Source organism: Clavelina lepadiformis, chromosome 5 (genome assembly GCF_947623445.1).
Source record: "Clavelina lepadiformis chromosome 5, kaClaLepa1.1, whole genome shotgun sequence".
Lineage (NCBI taxonomy): Eukaryota > Metazoa > Chordata > Ascidiacea > Aplousobranchia > Clavelinidae > Clavelina > Clavelina lepadiformis.
In genome coordinates this window covers 3,556,176-3,572,654 of record NC_135244.1, presented here as the reverse complement: position 1 = coordinate 3,572,654, position 16,479 = coordinate 3,556,176, and the positions used below count along the sequence as shown (strand labels likewise).

At 37.0% G+C, this 16,479-nt stretch overlaps 1 protein-coding gene across 3 annotated transcripts; it reads right to left on the bottom strand.

The window, feature by feature from the left end:
* Window positions 1-2,092: 2,092 nt before the first annotated feature.
* On the bottom strand, window positions 2,093-16,253 carry LOC143460662 (E3 ubiquitin-protein ligase KCMF1-like). 3 transcript variants are annotated; one of them, XM_076958264.1, is made up of 8 exons: window positions 16,120-16,253; window positions 15,761-15,928; window positions 15,496-15,635; window positions 15,232-15,364; window positions 14,665-14,805; window positions 9,848-9,984; window positions 4,041-4,204; window positions 2,093-3,781 (listed from the first exon to the last, which is right to left on the bottom strand). In XM_076958264.1, the coding sequence occupies exons 1-8, from the start codon at window positions 16,133-16,135 to the stop codon at window positions 3,043-3,045; spliced, it is 1,638 nt and encodes a 545-aa protein (XP_076814379.1). In that variant the 5' UTR covers window positions 16,136-16,253; the 3' UTR covers window positions 2,093-3,042. The 3 variants fall into 3 exon arrangements, with proteins under 3 accessions (XP_076814379.1, XP_076814381.1, XP_076814382.1); XM_076958266.1 differs by lacking the exons at window positions 9,848-9,984; window positions 14,665-14,805; window positions 15,232-15,364; ... (1 more) ...; window positions 15,761-15,928; window positions 16,120-16,253 and adding an exon at window positions 8,457-9,841; XM_076958267.1 differs by lacking the exons at window positions 9,848-9,984; window positions 14,665-14,805; window positions 15,232-15,364; ... (1 more) ...; window positions 15,761-15,928; window positions 16,120-16,253 and adding an exon at window positions 4,974-8,378.
* Between the last annotated feature and the right edge of the window lie 226 nt (window positions 16,254-16,479).

The following is a 16,479-nucleotide window of genomic DNA, read 5'->3' as shown; positions in this document are numbered from 1 at the left end:
TTTGTTTCCGCCTTTGAAGCATCAGGCAATATGCTTACAACATCAGACAGTTGAATTTACTAACAAAATCATCAAAACGCTGATGAAAGTCATTTTGCAGACCAACAAAGTACAATAGCCTATGAGTAGTATTGAAACATGTGTCAGGTTTAGAATAAGTATAACAACTACACCCACAAAAGAATTACTATAATATTTAAATGCACATATAGGCGAAACGTACCTCCCAAACTGAAAGCCTGCCCCAACGTCCAGTTCTGAAGCTGATAAACTATCCTTGGAAATTTTCGTTTTTTGTAAACAGCTTTATTTTACATCATTAAAAAATAAGTTGCAGTAAGTGCATAGTAATAAACGTTTGACAACTGTTAACAGTTATTTAAGAAAAAATTCGTTTCAGTTGTTTCTTGGACCTGATATTTCAACTGGGGTTGGGAGAATTAGTAGTAGCAGCCACTAACGGCTAAGAGCTCTTAGCGACCAAAGATTTTGTTAGCTATTAGCCCAAATCGTACAAGTAGGAGAGAATTTGGAGCAAAATTTTTGGTAATCCATTGGCCCACCGAAATTTTCTGCTCTGTTAATTATTTTAATGCTTGAATATTTTGTTTTACTGATAAACTTTGTGGTCTAGCATGACATGGTTGCTAATGCAACACTTTTCATCACATTTCTTTATAATAATCAATAGCAGTTTTGCCTGCATTTAACAATGTGATATGACAATGGCATCTAACCGTCAATTAACGGCTAATACCATCTGGCTAAATTTCCAGCCCTAATTTCAACCAATTGATCAAGGTTACAGCAAATACTTTTTGTGAATTCTGGAAAACATTTCTGACACTGTTTCATGATTCTTATCAATTGTGAATTGCCTTTAGATGTTAAAAACTTTTCACCACTTAAACGGTCAAGGCGGTTTGCGTTTTTTTTATATATTTCATAAAAATGTTGGACAAATTGCTCACAATCAAGATCATAAGTTACAATTTTTTCTCTAATTTTTTATAAAATGGTCTCCCACGTATTTCGGTATCTAAATTGTACGAGGTAGTTTATTGTGAGTTGATTGGAAGTTTATAAACTGTGTCGTCATCAAAGATAGAAAAATTTATTTTTGAGAGAAAATATCCGCACACTCGTTTTTCGATGTTTGGCAAAGTTTATGAAAGTTGCTGTTTGCCAGGGGAAATTTTCTGATCAAAGCAGTAGCGCGTTGTTGTTCAACTCATGTGAGGTCACTGCGCTTACGTTACCAATTTATAAGTAAACGTCAACGACCAGGCAACAGCACTTACGAGTCTATCAATGTATTTTCTTGTACAATAGATGCGTTCCGACTTCACAAGGAAAAGTTTTTACTGGTGGGGTGAATTTTGCACAAAACTAGCCGTTCAGTAAAACAGGCGACGATTTGTGCAGCAAAGACCATTTTTACTTTTATTGAACTAATTTTTCGTCTTCTTAAATTTGCCCGAAAAGCTCTCTCTCTCTGCACCCAACTAAATTTATCTATATAGATATGTGTTGTTTGCTTTATCATAATGAACCCTATAAGTCAGTGGTTCCCAAACTTTTTCAGCTTGTGGCACACTAGAAAAATTATAAAACGCTCGCGGCACACTTACAAGAGTAGAAAAGTTTTTTTTAAAAACTACCCTACTCTATCGGCAATGCCATAATTGGTTTCATCGTCACATGTGCTTAAATATCAGCTATTGAAGCAGTTAGAAAGCGTTTAAGTCGCATATGCTTGTCTGCATGCCTTATTTTAAATATTTATGCAGATCTTTTTCAAAATCCCAAAAAGATTCGCGGCACACAGTTTGGGAATCACTGCTCTAGCCTCTAAGTGGTAATTAAACATTTTCCAGTATTAGCTCCCCGCTACCGTCTGGCGGATGATAATTTTGATAAAAACATGAGTAACAAAAAATAATTAAAAATGCACAAAACTGGCGTCATTGTGCGTATTTAGTTACTAGTTTAAAACAACGGGAATTAGCGTAAAATGTAACACTTTGACTTTGAGCATAAAACATGGTGTCCATTTTGTGCATATGAACCATCAATTTTTAGAAGCCACGTGTCTAGTGTATATTCATATTGCAACCACGAAGAATTGTTTTACGTAAAAATCCACATATTTAATTCGCAAAACCAATATTAAAACAAAACGTTTTGTTGAGAAACACGCAAATCACGGAAAAATAAAGCGTGCGTATTGCATACAACTTGCAAAAGTATTAGTATTAAAATGAGCCAGGAAAATTATTTTATCTATATTACAATTACAACAACTCAGTCCAAGTTTAACATTGTAGAATTGTAAATTTAAAAGCTGGTATATGCTAAGAACTTGACAACGTACGCGTGAGGCAACCTTGTATATTTTACCTGGTTTAAGCACAGGATTTAAAACTAAAATAGTCTGCACTTTCTTGCAGAACCAAAAAAGACGCTGAAAACTGAAAATTTTACTCGCAATTACGCCATTAATTATAATCGATACTTTTTTTCAGCAAAGAGAGCGAAAAGCGATTTCGTAAAGAAAGTGATTACGCAATATGTAATGGAAATAATGACGTCAAAAGTCTTCTAATTGCAAGCGCGCGACAATCAACCAAAGGTGCCCGGTCCAAATCCATCACAATTTGTCACCATGCTTATAACTTCGGATTCTGTTGGTATTTCGGGTTGTAACGTTTGAGACAATCAATTCGGTCGAATTAACATTGGACAGTTTCTACACAACTCCGATAGGAAGCTGCTTGGGTGCGATACGGGCTTGGTTCAATCACTACTATGAAGTCACAAAAAACATTTCAACACCAAGCAAAAATCAAAAGAGCTATTCGAGAATCGGCAAAGAAATAAGAGGAAAAGATCAACTGGATAGCACGAAGCTACATCAGCTGACCTGTCGCACAGAATCTTTATTAATTGTATTGGCTACAATAAATAAATCATCAAGATATATACTTTTAACATGCAGTGAAAACCACAAATGAAAACACCAATTCTTTTAACGAGATCAAATCAGCGGATGTTCTTATTCAAACTTGCTGATGCAACATCTTCCCTTCCGTAATCAGGAGCAGGAGCGGAGAGTCTGACTGGGCCGGATCCGGAGGCAAAAACTCTTCCAGGCAATCGGAGTGCGAGATGCTGAGGCTGCACTGGAGTGGGCGATGGAGGTTTATCTTCGTCGCTTTCCTTATCGCTATCAACATCCGCATCACGACACCTCCACTGCTGCGCTTCGGACAACAATCGATTTTCAGGGCTGAGAGAAGGAGCTGACCTTGATGATACGACAGGAGCTTCCTCCAAACGCTCTCCAGGATTTCTGTCAACTTGCAGAGATACTGCTGAGGTGGAATTACCTGCAAGCATAGAATTGACCAGTACGGTGTCGCGGTTTTCATCACTAACGCTGTTGGAGCAGGATGAGTTTTCTGGGACTTTTTTCTCATCCGCGTCTGATTTTGTTGAACCGTCCCGGTCCCCATGGGTTGTTTTAGAAAAAGAAACATTTTTACTACTCTCTTGTGTTTGTGATGCGTAAGTCGGAGTGGTAGATAACAGTGCACAGTCAACTGGTGTAGCGCGTTCCATGCTAAGTAGCATGGTATTGTCAGAGTCACTTGGTAATTTTTCATCAGTGTTATCCGATGAGAGCATTGAAAATAAAAGTTCTTGTACAAATAAACTTCTATGATTATCTTCTTTAGCTTGTTCTTCCTTCTCAGCTTCCGTGAGATCGACTTCGTCTAAACTATTAAAAAAATTAAAAATAAAAATTACATACACCTAAATACACCATAAACTGGTGCAAAATAATCATTGAAACCATTTAAAACTAGGTAATCAATTCAACTCTAATATTATGTTGAAAACTTCATTTCAAACAGGTTTCAACTATCTAATTTCAAACAAGTTAACTGATGCTGTTTCATAAACATTTAGTGAGACTTTGCCAATGCATTTTTGCAACTCCTAAGAGTAAAGAAAACATTGGAATTTATCTGGAATACCAGGACAAGAGGTATCTTGAACTGTCTTCTTCCTCCGTGTTGATGAGAGTGGAGGATTTTTTAGTCGCAGCCTTCGATGTAGCAACACCAACCGCAGAGGAGTGCACGTTTATGCTCTGTGTGCCGTTACTCGTTGACTGTAGCTTATTTGGAAATCGTTCCAGCTATTTTAAAACAAGAATATGGATCAGTGGACATAAACGAAACGTGTTTATCTGATTGTCGCACTAGTATAACAGCCGAAATAAAGTAGCCAGTACAGTAACAAAAAAGTATCAGGTATCATCATCAATAAACAATTATTATATAATTAAATGCCCAGGTTTTAGCTGGCAAGATCAATCGATTTGGATCATAAACTATTACTAGATTGTTGTACCCATTGACAAATGGCACAACAAGCATTACGTAATAAGTATAGAAATATCACCAACACTGGTGGTGATGATACGACATTTGGTTAACCACTGGAAGTTCAGCATGAGTTCGCATTCAGGCAGCATAATGTTTAAGACAACACTACAGCTATACCACAAAGGTAGTCATTAATCAAGAATAAAACAGTCATTAAACAGTAAACATAGCAGTTTAGTGAAATGCTAATATTAAATTTAGAGCAGATTTTCCTGTGTGTTCACTTATAATCTCTCCTTGATACTTTCAAAGCATATTTTACTTTGTAATATAAAGTAAAAAACATCATATGATCCTGCTAACCTACACACCCTAACCTATAATAACAAATTGCGTGTACAGTAATTACTTGCTACAGTACTTTTCAATTACACTGCATGGATATAACGCACTACACAGGCATCTAAAACCCATCCATGACTATTAATTATACATCTTGTTTACCTAACTAAACTAGTATTTAATGTTAAAGTGATACAAATAGCAGTGAACGTATGTCGCCGATGTCTTGTTACATACTGGAATGGATCGCCCATCCACCTGGCACACCATGTCTGCAGGATGAGAAATGTTACATCTTTCTGAGACCTGTGCTAAAATTGATCCTCGCAGCGTCATCAATTCTGTCACTATATCAGTGTGTCTCGAACTAGCTGAGGAACTAGCACCAGCAGTAGTGATGGGAGGCCTCTGGGGTTTAGGTAAAGGGGGAGGAGGAGGGGGCAAGGGTATAGGTCCGTATACTGGACCCTTAACCGGCCCTAGCAACGGTGGCATTGGTCCAGCCCTTTCCTGAAATGAACCATAATTTCTGGCAGGTGGTGGAGGGGTGCTGGAACATTGGTTCTTATCAACAATTTCCACTGTTATTGTATTCATGGGCTCACAGTTGAGGGACCTGGGTGCCTTCTCTGAAAAGAGACGATGAACAGCTTCTGCAGTTGGCTCTGTGACAACATTTCCAGTGATTGTTCTCTTTCGGGGAAACATTTTCAGTAGAAATACTACATTCAGTCACTCTCCATCGATATTTGATTATATGTCATTTTAGTTCCTTAGCAGCAAAACTAATTTTGTTTAAAAGCTAGTAATTACTTAAAAAAATGAATCAACAGGAAAGATTTATGACATCATAATTATCTGAAAAATAGCCATATTTGCAACAAATATTGAACAATTTTCAATTTGACACCAGCTATTTATGGGCGAATTCAATTACAAATCTCCTCATCATTCTTGTAACAAAGGTTCGCAAAGAATAATGAAGTGCTTCAGCACAACGCCATTTTAGGAGAAATACTGGGATCGGTGAGTAATACAAAGTGATACGCCTTGAACCAAACCAAGTGCCAATAACACACTTTTAATAACAATATTAACAATTGTATGAAATATGTTAATTCATTAAACTCTGAGGGTGACGAATTGCGCACAGAGCGAGTGTTTTGAAAATAATATGAGCATAATGCAAATTATCTAGAGAAGATACCTGTAGTGCAGCAGACATATGAAACATGAAACGTAAAAATTTAAAACAAATAAATGGACTGGGCATCGATATTGAGTGTTCTTAATGAAACTGAAAACTTTGCAAAAATAAACAAACTGTTATTCAAAATTTTCACAAATAAATAGTAACCTGTCAATACCATGTCACAGCATTGCAAATAAAATGGCTGTTGCCTAAAATCAATTTCAAAGATAACCAACTTAAATTTTTACTAAATGTATTCGCTACATGTTCAAGTTTTAACAACTCTTTTCTTAATATGTTTCTGGGCATATGCAATATTAAACTAGACATTTTTAGTGCACACATTGCTTTTATCCCATTATAAAAATGAATACCGTATATGCCAACGAATACACTCAATGCCAATTTTTTCCCCGACAACGATGGTCTTAGTGTATATATGCTGTTAAAGTCCACTCACGGCTGATCCATCCTGCAAGAACCAGCGACATGCAATTAGCAGTTAAGGCATCAACTGCGTGGATTAATTGTGTTGAAAACAATATTGTTTGTTGAATTTTTATAACGGCAAATGATGTTTGCGAAAAGATAGATCAATAAGATCAGAAAAGTTGTTAGCCTTGTCGTGGAGACATAACGGTCTCACCTTAACCTCGTATTTGGCGCATGACCAGGGTGTGAATGACCTTGCGTAACCTCAGTCGTATTTTTCACCGGTCACTAACGCATGGGCGTGACCAAAACTGTCTTTGGCACCACACTATTTTTCGCTTTTGCGCATTTTATCAAAGACTGGGAATTTAGCCGATTTCTTTAGCCGTTAATTGGCGGTTAACTGCCATAGTCGCTAATTGTAACGTCACATTGTTAAATGCAGGCAAAACTGCTATTGATCATTATAAAGAAACGTGATGAAAAGTGTTGCATTAGCAACTATGTCATGCTAGACCACAAAGTTTATCAGAAAAACAAAGTATTCAAGCATTAAAATGATTAACCCCTAATTTAACAGGACAATTTCCTTTATTTAAATTGTATGTACTACAACAGGCCTGCACAATATACGGCCCGCAATGTAATAAAATTTCAATTTTTTGTAACTCGGCAATTGTTTCAGTCTTGAATGAAAGACTGTTACCTATGAGACCTTATCTGTGAGTTTAATTGGCGCCACTGTTCGCAGTGGCGTTATGTCGATATTGATGTATCCATGTAATTCACATTACATCAACACTATCATTATCTGTTTATCAGTTACCATTAACTCTACCAGATTACGTGGAATAGTCGGCTTGTCGTACAAAACAAAAAGATTTATTATGCGGGAAAAAATAAACTTAATTTCGGCCGATGCATTGTTCAAAAACAAAGCAATCGTAATCAAAGAGGTGTTTCGAAACAACGATTGCTGTTGGTGTCCTTAACCTAAGTGCTATGAAAGCCAACAGAGTTTTTAGAGCAATACGAGCAAGCAATATCAAAGTTGATATCAACAGATAACGTTTCAATTATGTCGACCTTCCTTGATTTTGATTGGATAAATGCCAAACTTTCGTTCTTTTCAACCCGATTACTCTCACTGTTTGCAGCTTCGGAGTTAAGGATGTGCCGCGAGGAAGATTATTCGGGTTCGTGCGAATCCGATTATCATGAAGGTCGACACGAACGAATCCCGAATCTATTCGTATTTGCTTCTAAAATGACGTAATCGATAAACAAATCACTTTTTTTCGAAAAATAGTGTTTAAAAAACGATCGAAAAAGCAAAATCGTTAGGAAAACGACCTTCATTGTAAGTACTGCTGACTCTAGTTTAGCATTGTCGGGAAACTAGATCATCATTTTTACGAAAGTCAGTAAATTTATAAGTAATATTGTATTCGGGTTCGCCATTGTTGGTATTCGTGTTCTCCTGAATCTTCCATAAAGGCGATATTCGGCGAATCTATTCGGGTTTGGGTTCGTATCGGCCCATCTCTATTCGGAGTAACAAATTGTCAGATCTGTTTACTACAAGTATTTATGCCGAAGTAGTAGCAAAAAATTTATCGAGGCAAATTCAAGTTCCCAACCAAACAACAATTTTTTTCACAAATTTTTGTACATGTGAATGTTTAGTTTCAAAATATTTTTTGTTCATTTGGTAACATACGCAATCATTTTTCGATTTGTAATAATCTTCAGGACAGCTACTTTTTAAGTGACGAAAACACAGCCAAAGTACTAACTGATCTAAATGACGAATTAAGTGGCGTGTGTTAAAAGTTGAAACGTAAGCTCTTAGTTTGAACCTCGATAGCTCAAAGTTATTCTAGGCATCAGGCTTGTTTTTACTTTTTACAGAAATATACATGCACAGCTTCGCAAGGCCACGGAACTATCAAGTTTCCTTATTTTCCGTAAAGTATTTGACCAGCTTTCAAAGGGTTAATATTTTTGATTTTACTAGCAAAACACTTTCAAATTGAACGAAACAATTTTCCATGCAGTAACACTGCGCAGAGCTTGAAGGAACTTATACCACTTACCTTAGATTCGTCATCATCTAACATATCACGAAACTTCCCTTTGAGAGATTCAACTTCAAGGTGCTTCGTCGTTTCTGCAGAAAAATCCGTTGACGTTGCTGGTTTCCTTCTGCCACGGATCTTTCGTGAAAGTCTCTGAGCCATTTTTATTATATTTGGGTTCAGCTCTTTTTGCTGGTCAGAAGGGCCTGGAGATTTTTTATCGTGTTTAAGGCTGTACGTTAAATCAATGTCATCTTTTGTTGGGGTAGCAGCCTTGGAAACTTCATTCGGTTCATGCCAGTTTAGTATTACAATATCTACGGTCTCCAACTCTTCTTCATGCGATTCATTCTCATTTTTGCTGACGTCCTCGGTAGGAGGAATCTTCTCCGGAGAGCTATCTTTTCTAGGCTTGAAGGGCACCCACTTAGCTTCCTCGGACTTTTCATCACCGAGATGGGGAGAAGTTTTTTCTTCATGCCCATATGAACACGGCGACCACGGACTGTCATCCGAACTATCGGCTAACCAATCATCGTCAGAACTATCATACATGTTATCCACTAGATTTTTACGTGTAAACGCACTTTAACTGAACAAGAACTTGTTGTCAACGCCTCGTCAGAAAGCAACTATGAAAAGAGACAGCATGTCAAATGGCTTCACATTATGTAGCTTTACCTTTTCTCTTTTAAGTTTGTGCAACACATCTCATTGCACCAAACAAACAAACAGGCACAAAAGATGCAACTGGTATAGCTATTTACAGTCTTTCGCTTGGCGAACTGCTTTTGTTTAAACGCTTGATTGACAGCTGCTAATCCTGGAGGGATATCGCACCTCTGTTAAATCAGACTTCTCACCTTGTATCCATCTTATCAAGAAGGATTTCATTGTAGTGTGTTATGATAAAAAAACGACGAATATGACATAATCCTGAGCTCAAAATTGTCGGAGAAAGAGATACGTACAATGGCAGAACACTGTTTACGTCAATCGAACCAAACGTAAACCGTAAACTGTAACGTATTTACCTGTGACAAGCGCTCAAAGCGACTTTCGGCCACTAACATACCTCGGATATTATGACCAAAACGGTCTGGTACCAAGGTGGCCATAATAAGCTGAGTGTACTGTATAACAAACTACATATTACAATTAGCACATATACAACAAATATTGAACAGGTTTAAGTAGTTGTTCAATGTGTCACAGGATTTGCTTACCTGACATACTGATATATATTACATGGACATCTAGTAAATATGTTAACGCGGTAACGCTTATCTTTATGATAATATCTATCAAAATCTATACAGACTGACAATTTAGATAGGAACTTTACCAGACAGACAACACAGTACGTGCGGATAAAAAAGATCTGAAGTGTCAGAATTCAAATGCAATACCTGCTGTCTTATATCGGCCGCACGCTGTCTTTCTAACTGCAACTGAGTCTGTAGTTCCTGCAACTGAGAGGCAGTTGTGACGTTCTGCTGCAATTGCTGGGCGCTTCGACGAACACCGCTGAGTTGCGAGAGCAATTCTAAAGAAAAAGAATTTTCAGTGAGATTAATTTCTTTATTTTTATTGGTAAGAAATAAGAAGCGTTTTTTAAAATTTTCATATCATCATCCTTGTCAGCAGGGTTGGGGGAAAGGAGGGGCTCGGAGTGTCCCAAGAATCTCCAGGGAATTGACCTGGTATTTTCAATTGACCTCAATAGAAGATAAACGTCCTCGCTATTATATTATCTCGACCTGGATCGACTTAATCCCAAGACAAAGGCAACAGACAATCTCGATTACCGTGATATCAAAACCGAAGAATTGTCGGCCTATAAAGACAAACCAAGCAATGCAGTCTAATTAATTGGCACGGTTAGGACGAATCTGCTTGATTTTCTGCCTATTTTCTTTAGATTAAACTCTAATCTACGCGGTGCAACGGCGGGATGTGCATTGTGTCATGTGTGTGCTCTTTATTCCTACAATTGGTCTCATTGTTCAATTTCGTTTGAATATTTTGAGTGACGATACGATCTTATGAGGTAACAAGTGTTGAATAGTGATTTTACTCAATACTGTGATGAAAAGAGACTCCTGATATATTAATGTTATATGTAAATGAATTAAGTAAGTTGATAGGAAAGCTGGTAAACTACTAACCGGGTCAAATAAGGGAATATTACTGCGCAAAACTCATTAACTTAAAAAAATCAATTACGCATTAAAAGCAAAGTGTTGAGAAATGCGAGTTATTTGAAGAATAAACATCGAAGTCCAAAAAGTAGCAATCGTTTTATTTGTAAACGCTTCAGTTACGCTTAACACATTTTCAACGTCATATCGAAGATCAATAAAAAAATTGTAGGTTCTACCGCAGTAGGATCCTTTCCTTGACAGTTAACTTAAAATATAGACAGTATTATTTAATTTAAGTTAAGTTAGCAACTTTTATTTCATACCAAATAACTAAAATCGATTTTTACCTAATCACCTATCTTTAATAGTTGGATGCGTGGCCTATTTATGGTCAACTCCTTTGCTTAAAGTGTAAAGTTAGTGTTAATACAAGTGCACAGAATATAAGTAACACCGTTGTACAGTGTAGATATATGGATCAGAAAAAAAAATCGAATTATTCAGTGCAGTAGTAAATGCAATTATTGCCTCACAGCTTGAACGAACTTACTACGTCTTGAAGTGCCGTCCATGGCTTAATTGTGACATCAGCCCCAATAAACTAAAAGCGTGTGAAGAAGAGTGGTTGGTTTGACTATCGGGTCAGTTGTTAAAGCAATTTATATCGAAAGTCACCGCTAGTGCACGTGATAAGCAACTGACAGTGATTAGCCAAGTGAAGCCGACGCACTATAGTATTTCAGGTTTCAACTCATTGATAAAGTGAAGGGTTCGTAAAATGTGTATCACATTAGTTTGAGCTATAGCCTAGCCCTAGCACCAGAAACATGCACCATTTACCGTTCACTTAAACATGAGGTTCTTTTATGTGGAGTGCGGTTAAATACAACCGACTGTTTGTCACTTACGCATGTCCGCCCGTTGAATATATAGTAAGACGCACAGTCGCATATGCTGCCGCTGTGGTTATATAAGAAATCACCTTGGGACATACTTTCACAACGTCACAAAATGTGATGAATTTGTGAAAGTATTTGGTCAACATAACACCAACCAATAAATGTTGAAAGTTTATCGGTCGGTATAACCTAACTTACGCCTTTTGCGTTTGCTATTAACGTGTAAACCAGATACAATTTGTCATTTTGCTCTAGTTTAAATACTTTGACAGCTATACGCCGTCCAATATGAGGTAGTGGTTTTTAGAAGTTGTGCAACACATTTCTCCTTAACGTTTGACAAACCATATCTTAGAACTTATTTTTTGGTATGACCTTGTTTCGTTGGACATAAATTTAAGAAGTTATTGCAGAGTTTTTAAAAACTTAACATTCATAATTTAAATTTGGAGGATTTTTATTGGCCACAAAAAACGTTAGTCCAACAACTTTTTCTAAGATAGCAAAATAGTTTGACAATTTTCAGTCACTAGGAAGGCTCAGAAAAGCTTGTCAACTGTTGCCAGCTTACAATTATGCGAAATATAGACAAGTTAAGACAACTGAGTTTTTGTCGCAAGTTCTCAAGAAATTATATTGAAAAATTTTGCAAAATAATAAATTGGTATGTTTAAAATTGTATAGTATTATGTGCAAATAAGTGGCATATGTGAAGCCTGAGCATGATCAATTAATCTTTCAATCAAAGTTTTCTACTTTTAAAAAGATATAAAGGTCATTGCCAGGACAATTTTGAAAGCAATGAACGATATATTCCTTTTATAATAAATTGGACACCAACTTTTCAAACCAAATTTCTAACATTTTAGAAAGAAGTCTGAGATGGGACAAGTCAAATACAAGTTCAAGGTCTCGGTGAGTACAATCTAATATGATACAATCTATGCATAATGGCATTATATTTAGCATTGTATATATGCTCAAAGCTAGTTTCAAGTTTGATTGCATGAATGAGAAATTCAACATATTAAATACGTAATAAGTTTGATAGCATGAAATATGGCAATTTCAGATCGATTTCGCCTTTTTACCGAATATGCCAGTTTAAGTTTTTCTTTTCAGAATTTGTGTGTCTAATCGCTACAAATGAAGGGTATTCGGAGAAAATTTTCAACGAGATAGTAATTAAAACAAATCAGTTATTATAGCTACGGTTACATACAGTATGTCCCAGCTTACATGGTATTGGGCATTTTTGTTTGAATTCACATTGGACTGGAAACGTGTAACAATGTAAATAACACAAAAATATCAAACAGCAATGCAAAGACAATCAAGTCAAGTTTCCTGTTGTACTAATTGGAGTAGTATTTGTGGTCAGACATCACCATGATTTCTAGTCTCGAACTAGCACTTGTTTAAAAAAATTATGTTGTATGTATAGTTATATACACAACCTTATCACTTATGAACAAATACCCAAACCAGTCAGTCATGCAGATGTTTCATTTTACAGCAACATTTACTGGGCATTCAGTGACATTGTCGGTTTCTGTACACAAGTTTCGAGAATTTGGTATTTTAAAGCCAAGTTATGTCGGCAACAGTATGTAGATAAAACCAGGAATAGTCCCTCAATGGGTTAGTATGCACAGAGGTGCCTGTAAAACAAGCTCCAAGAGGATGGCCAAAATCACAAAGTAACACTGTGGACATACTACAAGTCTACTACATATGATTAGGATGTCGTCGTGTCATGACTGCATAGCACACGATGCAACGGCGCAAGTTTTGTGAAACAACCCAACAACCAGACAGTGCTAAGTCCAACTGGATCTACAACTTACACACCAACAATTATATAAAAAATTCAGCACGTCAAAAAAACAGAAGAATTAGACTCATCCGTTTCACAATCAACAATTAGACTTTTGGTTGCCAGCCACTACATCGTACGCAGACCAAACAGCCCACACAATAATTTTGGTGCTTCTACCTTCTCTTTCCAGAAATCCACACTGCAACTAGGATGTTGTTTTATGTTTCACAGCTTCCTGCCGTGTCACTACACATTGCCCACCCAGTATTCCATGTGTGTCCAGGCTTCATTGTTCAGACATTCCTAAGGTCTTTCTGATTGCTTGGTTTGGGCAGAAGAGAGCATAATAAGTGCTTCATCTTCTGCTGCTTTCCATACGTACAGGGCATGAAGACATCCTCAAATTCCCAATTCCTCATCAGCACATTGGAATATCCAGCTTTGGATCTCAGACGATTGAGACAGGAGCAAAAGAACCATTTCCCCTTCGACCTGGTGGTAGAGATTTGTTTGGGAAAAGGGAAGATTTGCGTCATGCTATTTCTGGATCGCTGGACCAGAGAGCAAGTTTCTTCATGTAAGAACTGCCATTCCAGACTTATACTGAATGCAGGAAGCTTTCCTGAACTTCAATCTCCTTGCTGCTGGTTTTTGCCAAAACAGATGGCGGAGAGGATTTGTTCATTACATAGTATACATTTAATGGTAGGAGCAACGACTGCCAACAGGAATAAGTTGTCTACTTTTATCGCTTTCAGACACCCAGTTATGGCCCTGCAGGCAGCTTTCAAAGTTAGGTCAATGTTGTAGGTGTGACAGGACCTGACCCAAACTGATAAATCACATTCAGCTCAGGAGAAACAAAGAGCACGGACTGTTATGGGGGTTAGTCCTTGCATCTGCGCCCAGTTGGCATTTCCTAGCTTATTAAGGATGCTGTTTGTTTTACAGCTTGTGGCATAAAGTTTTAGTTAGTGCATTTGTTATAGATTGTAGTTTATGCTCACAATAGCAACTCATTATTTAGTAGATTGGTACATATGCTTCTGTTAATTTGTGCATATATGTATGGACAAGTTGCTGATGCCAGTAAACAAAAAATATTTTTCTGTGCTTTGAAAACTCTCCTTGACTGGCTGCTTCGAGGTTCACTCAGTTACTCCAATAAGCAGGTGGATTATCAGCATTATAGCATTTACAAGAAATGCTCTTGTGCATTAATGGCAGACTACGAGTTATTTCAGCAATTATATCATACTAAGGTAGAGCATACTGAGCTTAAATTCTTTAACCTAATCACTCCAATTTTCTTGACATGGCCGCAGAAAAACTTTGACTTAAACAGAAAAGCTAAGAATGCATACCTGCAATGGGGTCCATAGAGTCTCGGAGAGAGGACGCATTGTTGTTGCTTGCCGAAACGGCAGACGAAGGAGCGGCCGTCGATGATCCAGGTCCACCAAAAAAATTCATGTTTCTATGGTTACGGGTCCGCATTCCGCGGCCTGAATGTAAATTATTGCATCAACAGTCCTATGCGAGTTGTCATGCTTTTGGTGAATCATAGCGATTACTTACACATATTCAGTCTCAGGCTATACAGTCAACTTAAAGACAAATGAATAATGAGCAATTATGTATGTTGGCTTCAATATATATTGTCATCAAATAAAGCAAGATTGTTTTCCTTTCGTTTTCTGATTAGGTTGTTACGATAAAACAGCAAACTAGTGTGACAAAATGTTCCAAATGGCTTTTACCAGTTATAGTAAAAGATTATTATCTTAAAGTTGAATAAACCATTTAGAATTATCCTTGGTTGGTATAATTTATTGGGACCAGGTTACTAAGTTTTCCAAAATTTTCAGGTAAGCAGAGCTGAGATAACGAATTTCCACTTCACAAAGTTTGAGTAAATTTACGTAACGTACGACGAATGTGTCGTCCAACAACTGAGTCTTCTCCTTCGCGCGAGGCACGATGTTCCATCGATAAATGATGACTGAGGTCTTCTGTCACCAAATTAGGGTCACCAGAGGGCATCGCAGCACATACAGGACACACCTATAATAGACAGAGTATTGAAAAAAAGTTCAAAACAAAAATATTTTTAACTGCAACTTGTTGCATCGTGTTCATTCGCTTAAGAAGAATTAAGAAAAAGAGCCTAATAAACAAAAAGCAGCAAAACCAACCACTTCTGTGCGGACATCAGCGTGTTCTTTCGTCACGTGCTCTTGAAGAAGAGACTCCGTAAAACCTAGCTTAGAACAGTGCGGACAAACAAATGCTGGCGGAGAGTCCGGGGATAAACTTTCTCCCCCATAATACAAATCTGTGAAAAAGTTGCAATTTCATCAAAAATTAAGCACGCTGTTGCCATGAATTCAATACATATCTAGTGACGCTACCATATTACCAACTCTTCAAAAACTCTTTGAAATGCGGCCATAAGCTTACCAAACTCATTTCTGGTTAAAATGCATTGCATTGGGTGCGAAGGAATATGCCTTGATGTGGCAACATCAAATACTTGACAGCTTTCGCAAAGGTCATAGTCATAACATATTAAACACTTGAATCGTTTTCCCTCAAAGTTGCTCTTAAGGCAATTGTCACAGCTTACTCCTGCAAAAGAATGGCATTTAAAATCTCGCAGAGAAAAATGACTTGATTTTAAAGTTCAGTTCTCAAGACACATGCATAATTAATATTTAAAGACTGTACGAAGATTTTTTCAGCGAGTTCAGGCCATGATCACAAAAGCTAATTTAACAACTAAACTCAAACTAGATTTATTCACTTTAAAGCAAACTCACCTTCATGTCGGGACATGTCACACTTGATGGGTCAAAATACAAATTAACCGAAAGCTGTTCAATGTTTTCAGTAATTCCTAGTGTTGATACTATGTTATCCTGCTCCAAAATGCTTTAAATTATTATGTACATTCAAATTCAATATTTTAATGCATGTTCAATGTGCATATAGATTACAATATAATGCATCAATGCTAACTTCATTTAGGTTATCTAGGAGACCTACAGGAAGTACCCAGATTTTAGACAGCAGTTCAAATGCAGTCGCAATTGACATTGCAGATGTTAGCATGTCATAGCTTGTCACTTATGAAGTCTAATGAGACTGAAATATTTTCTTTGCATATATAATTATATAAA

Coding starts and splice junctions, on each gene's coding strand:
- LOC143460662 (XM_076958264.1), bottom strand. Junction 15,365..15,495: donor CTGATGTCCGCACAGAAGTG/GTTGGTTTTGCT, acceptor TGTCTATTATAG/GTGTGTCCTGTATGTGCTGC. Junction 9,985..14,664: donor CTCTATGGACCCCATTGCAG/GTATGCATTCTT, acceptor CTTTTTCTTTAG/AATTGCTCTCGCAACTCAGC.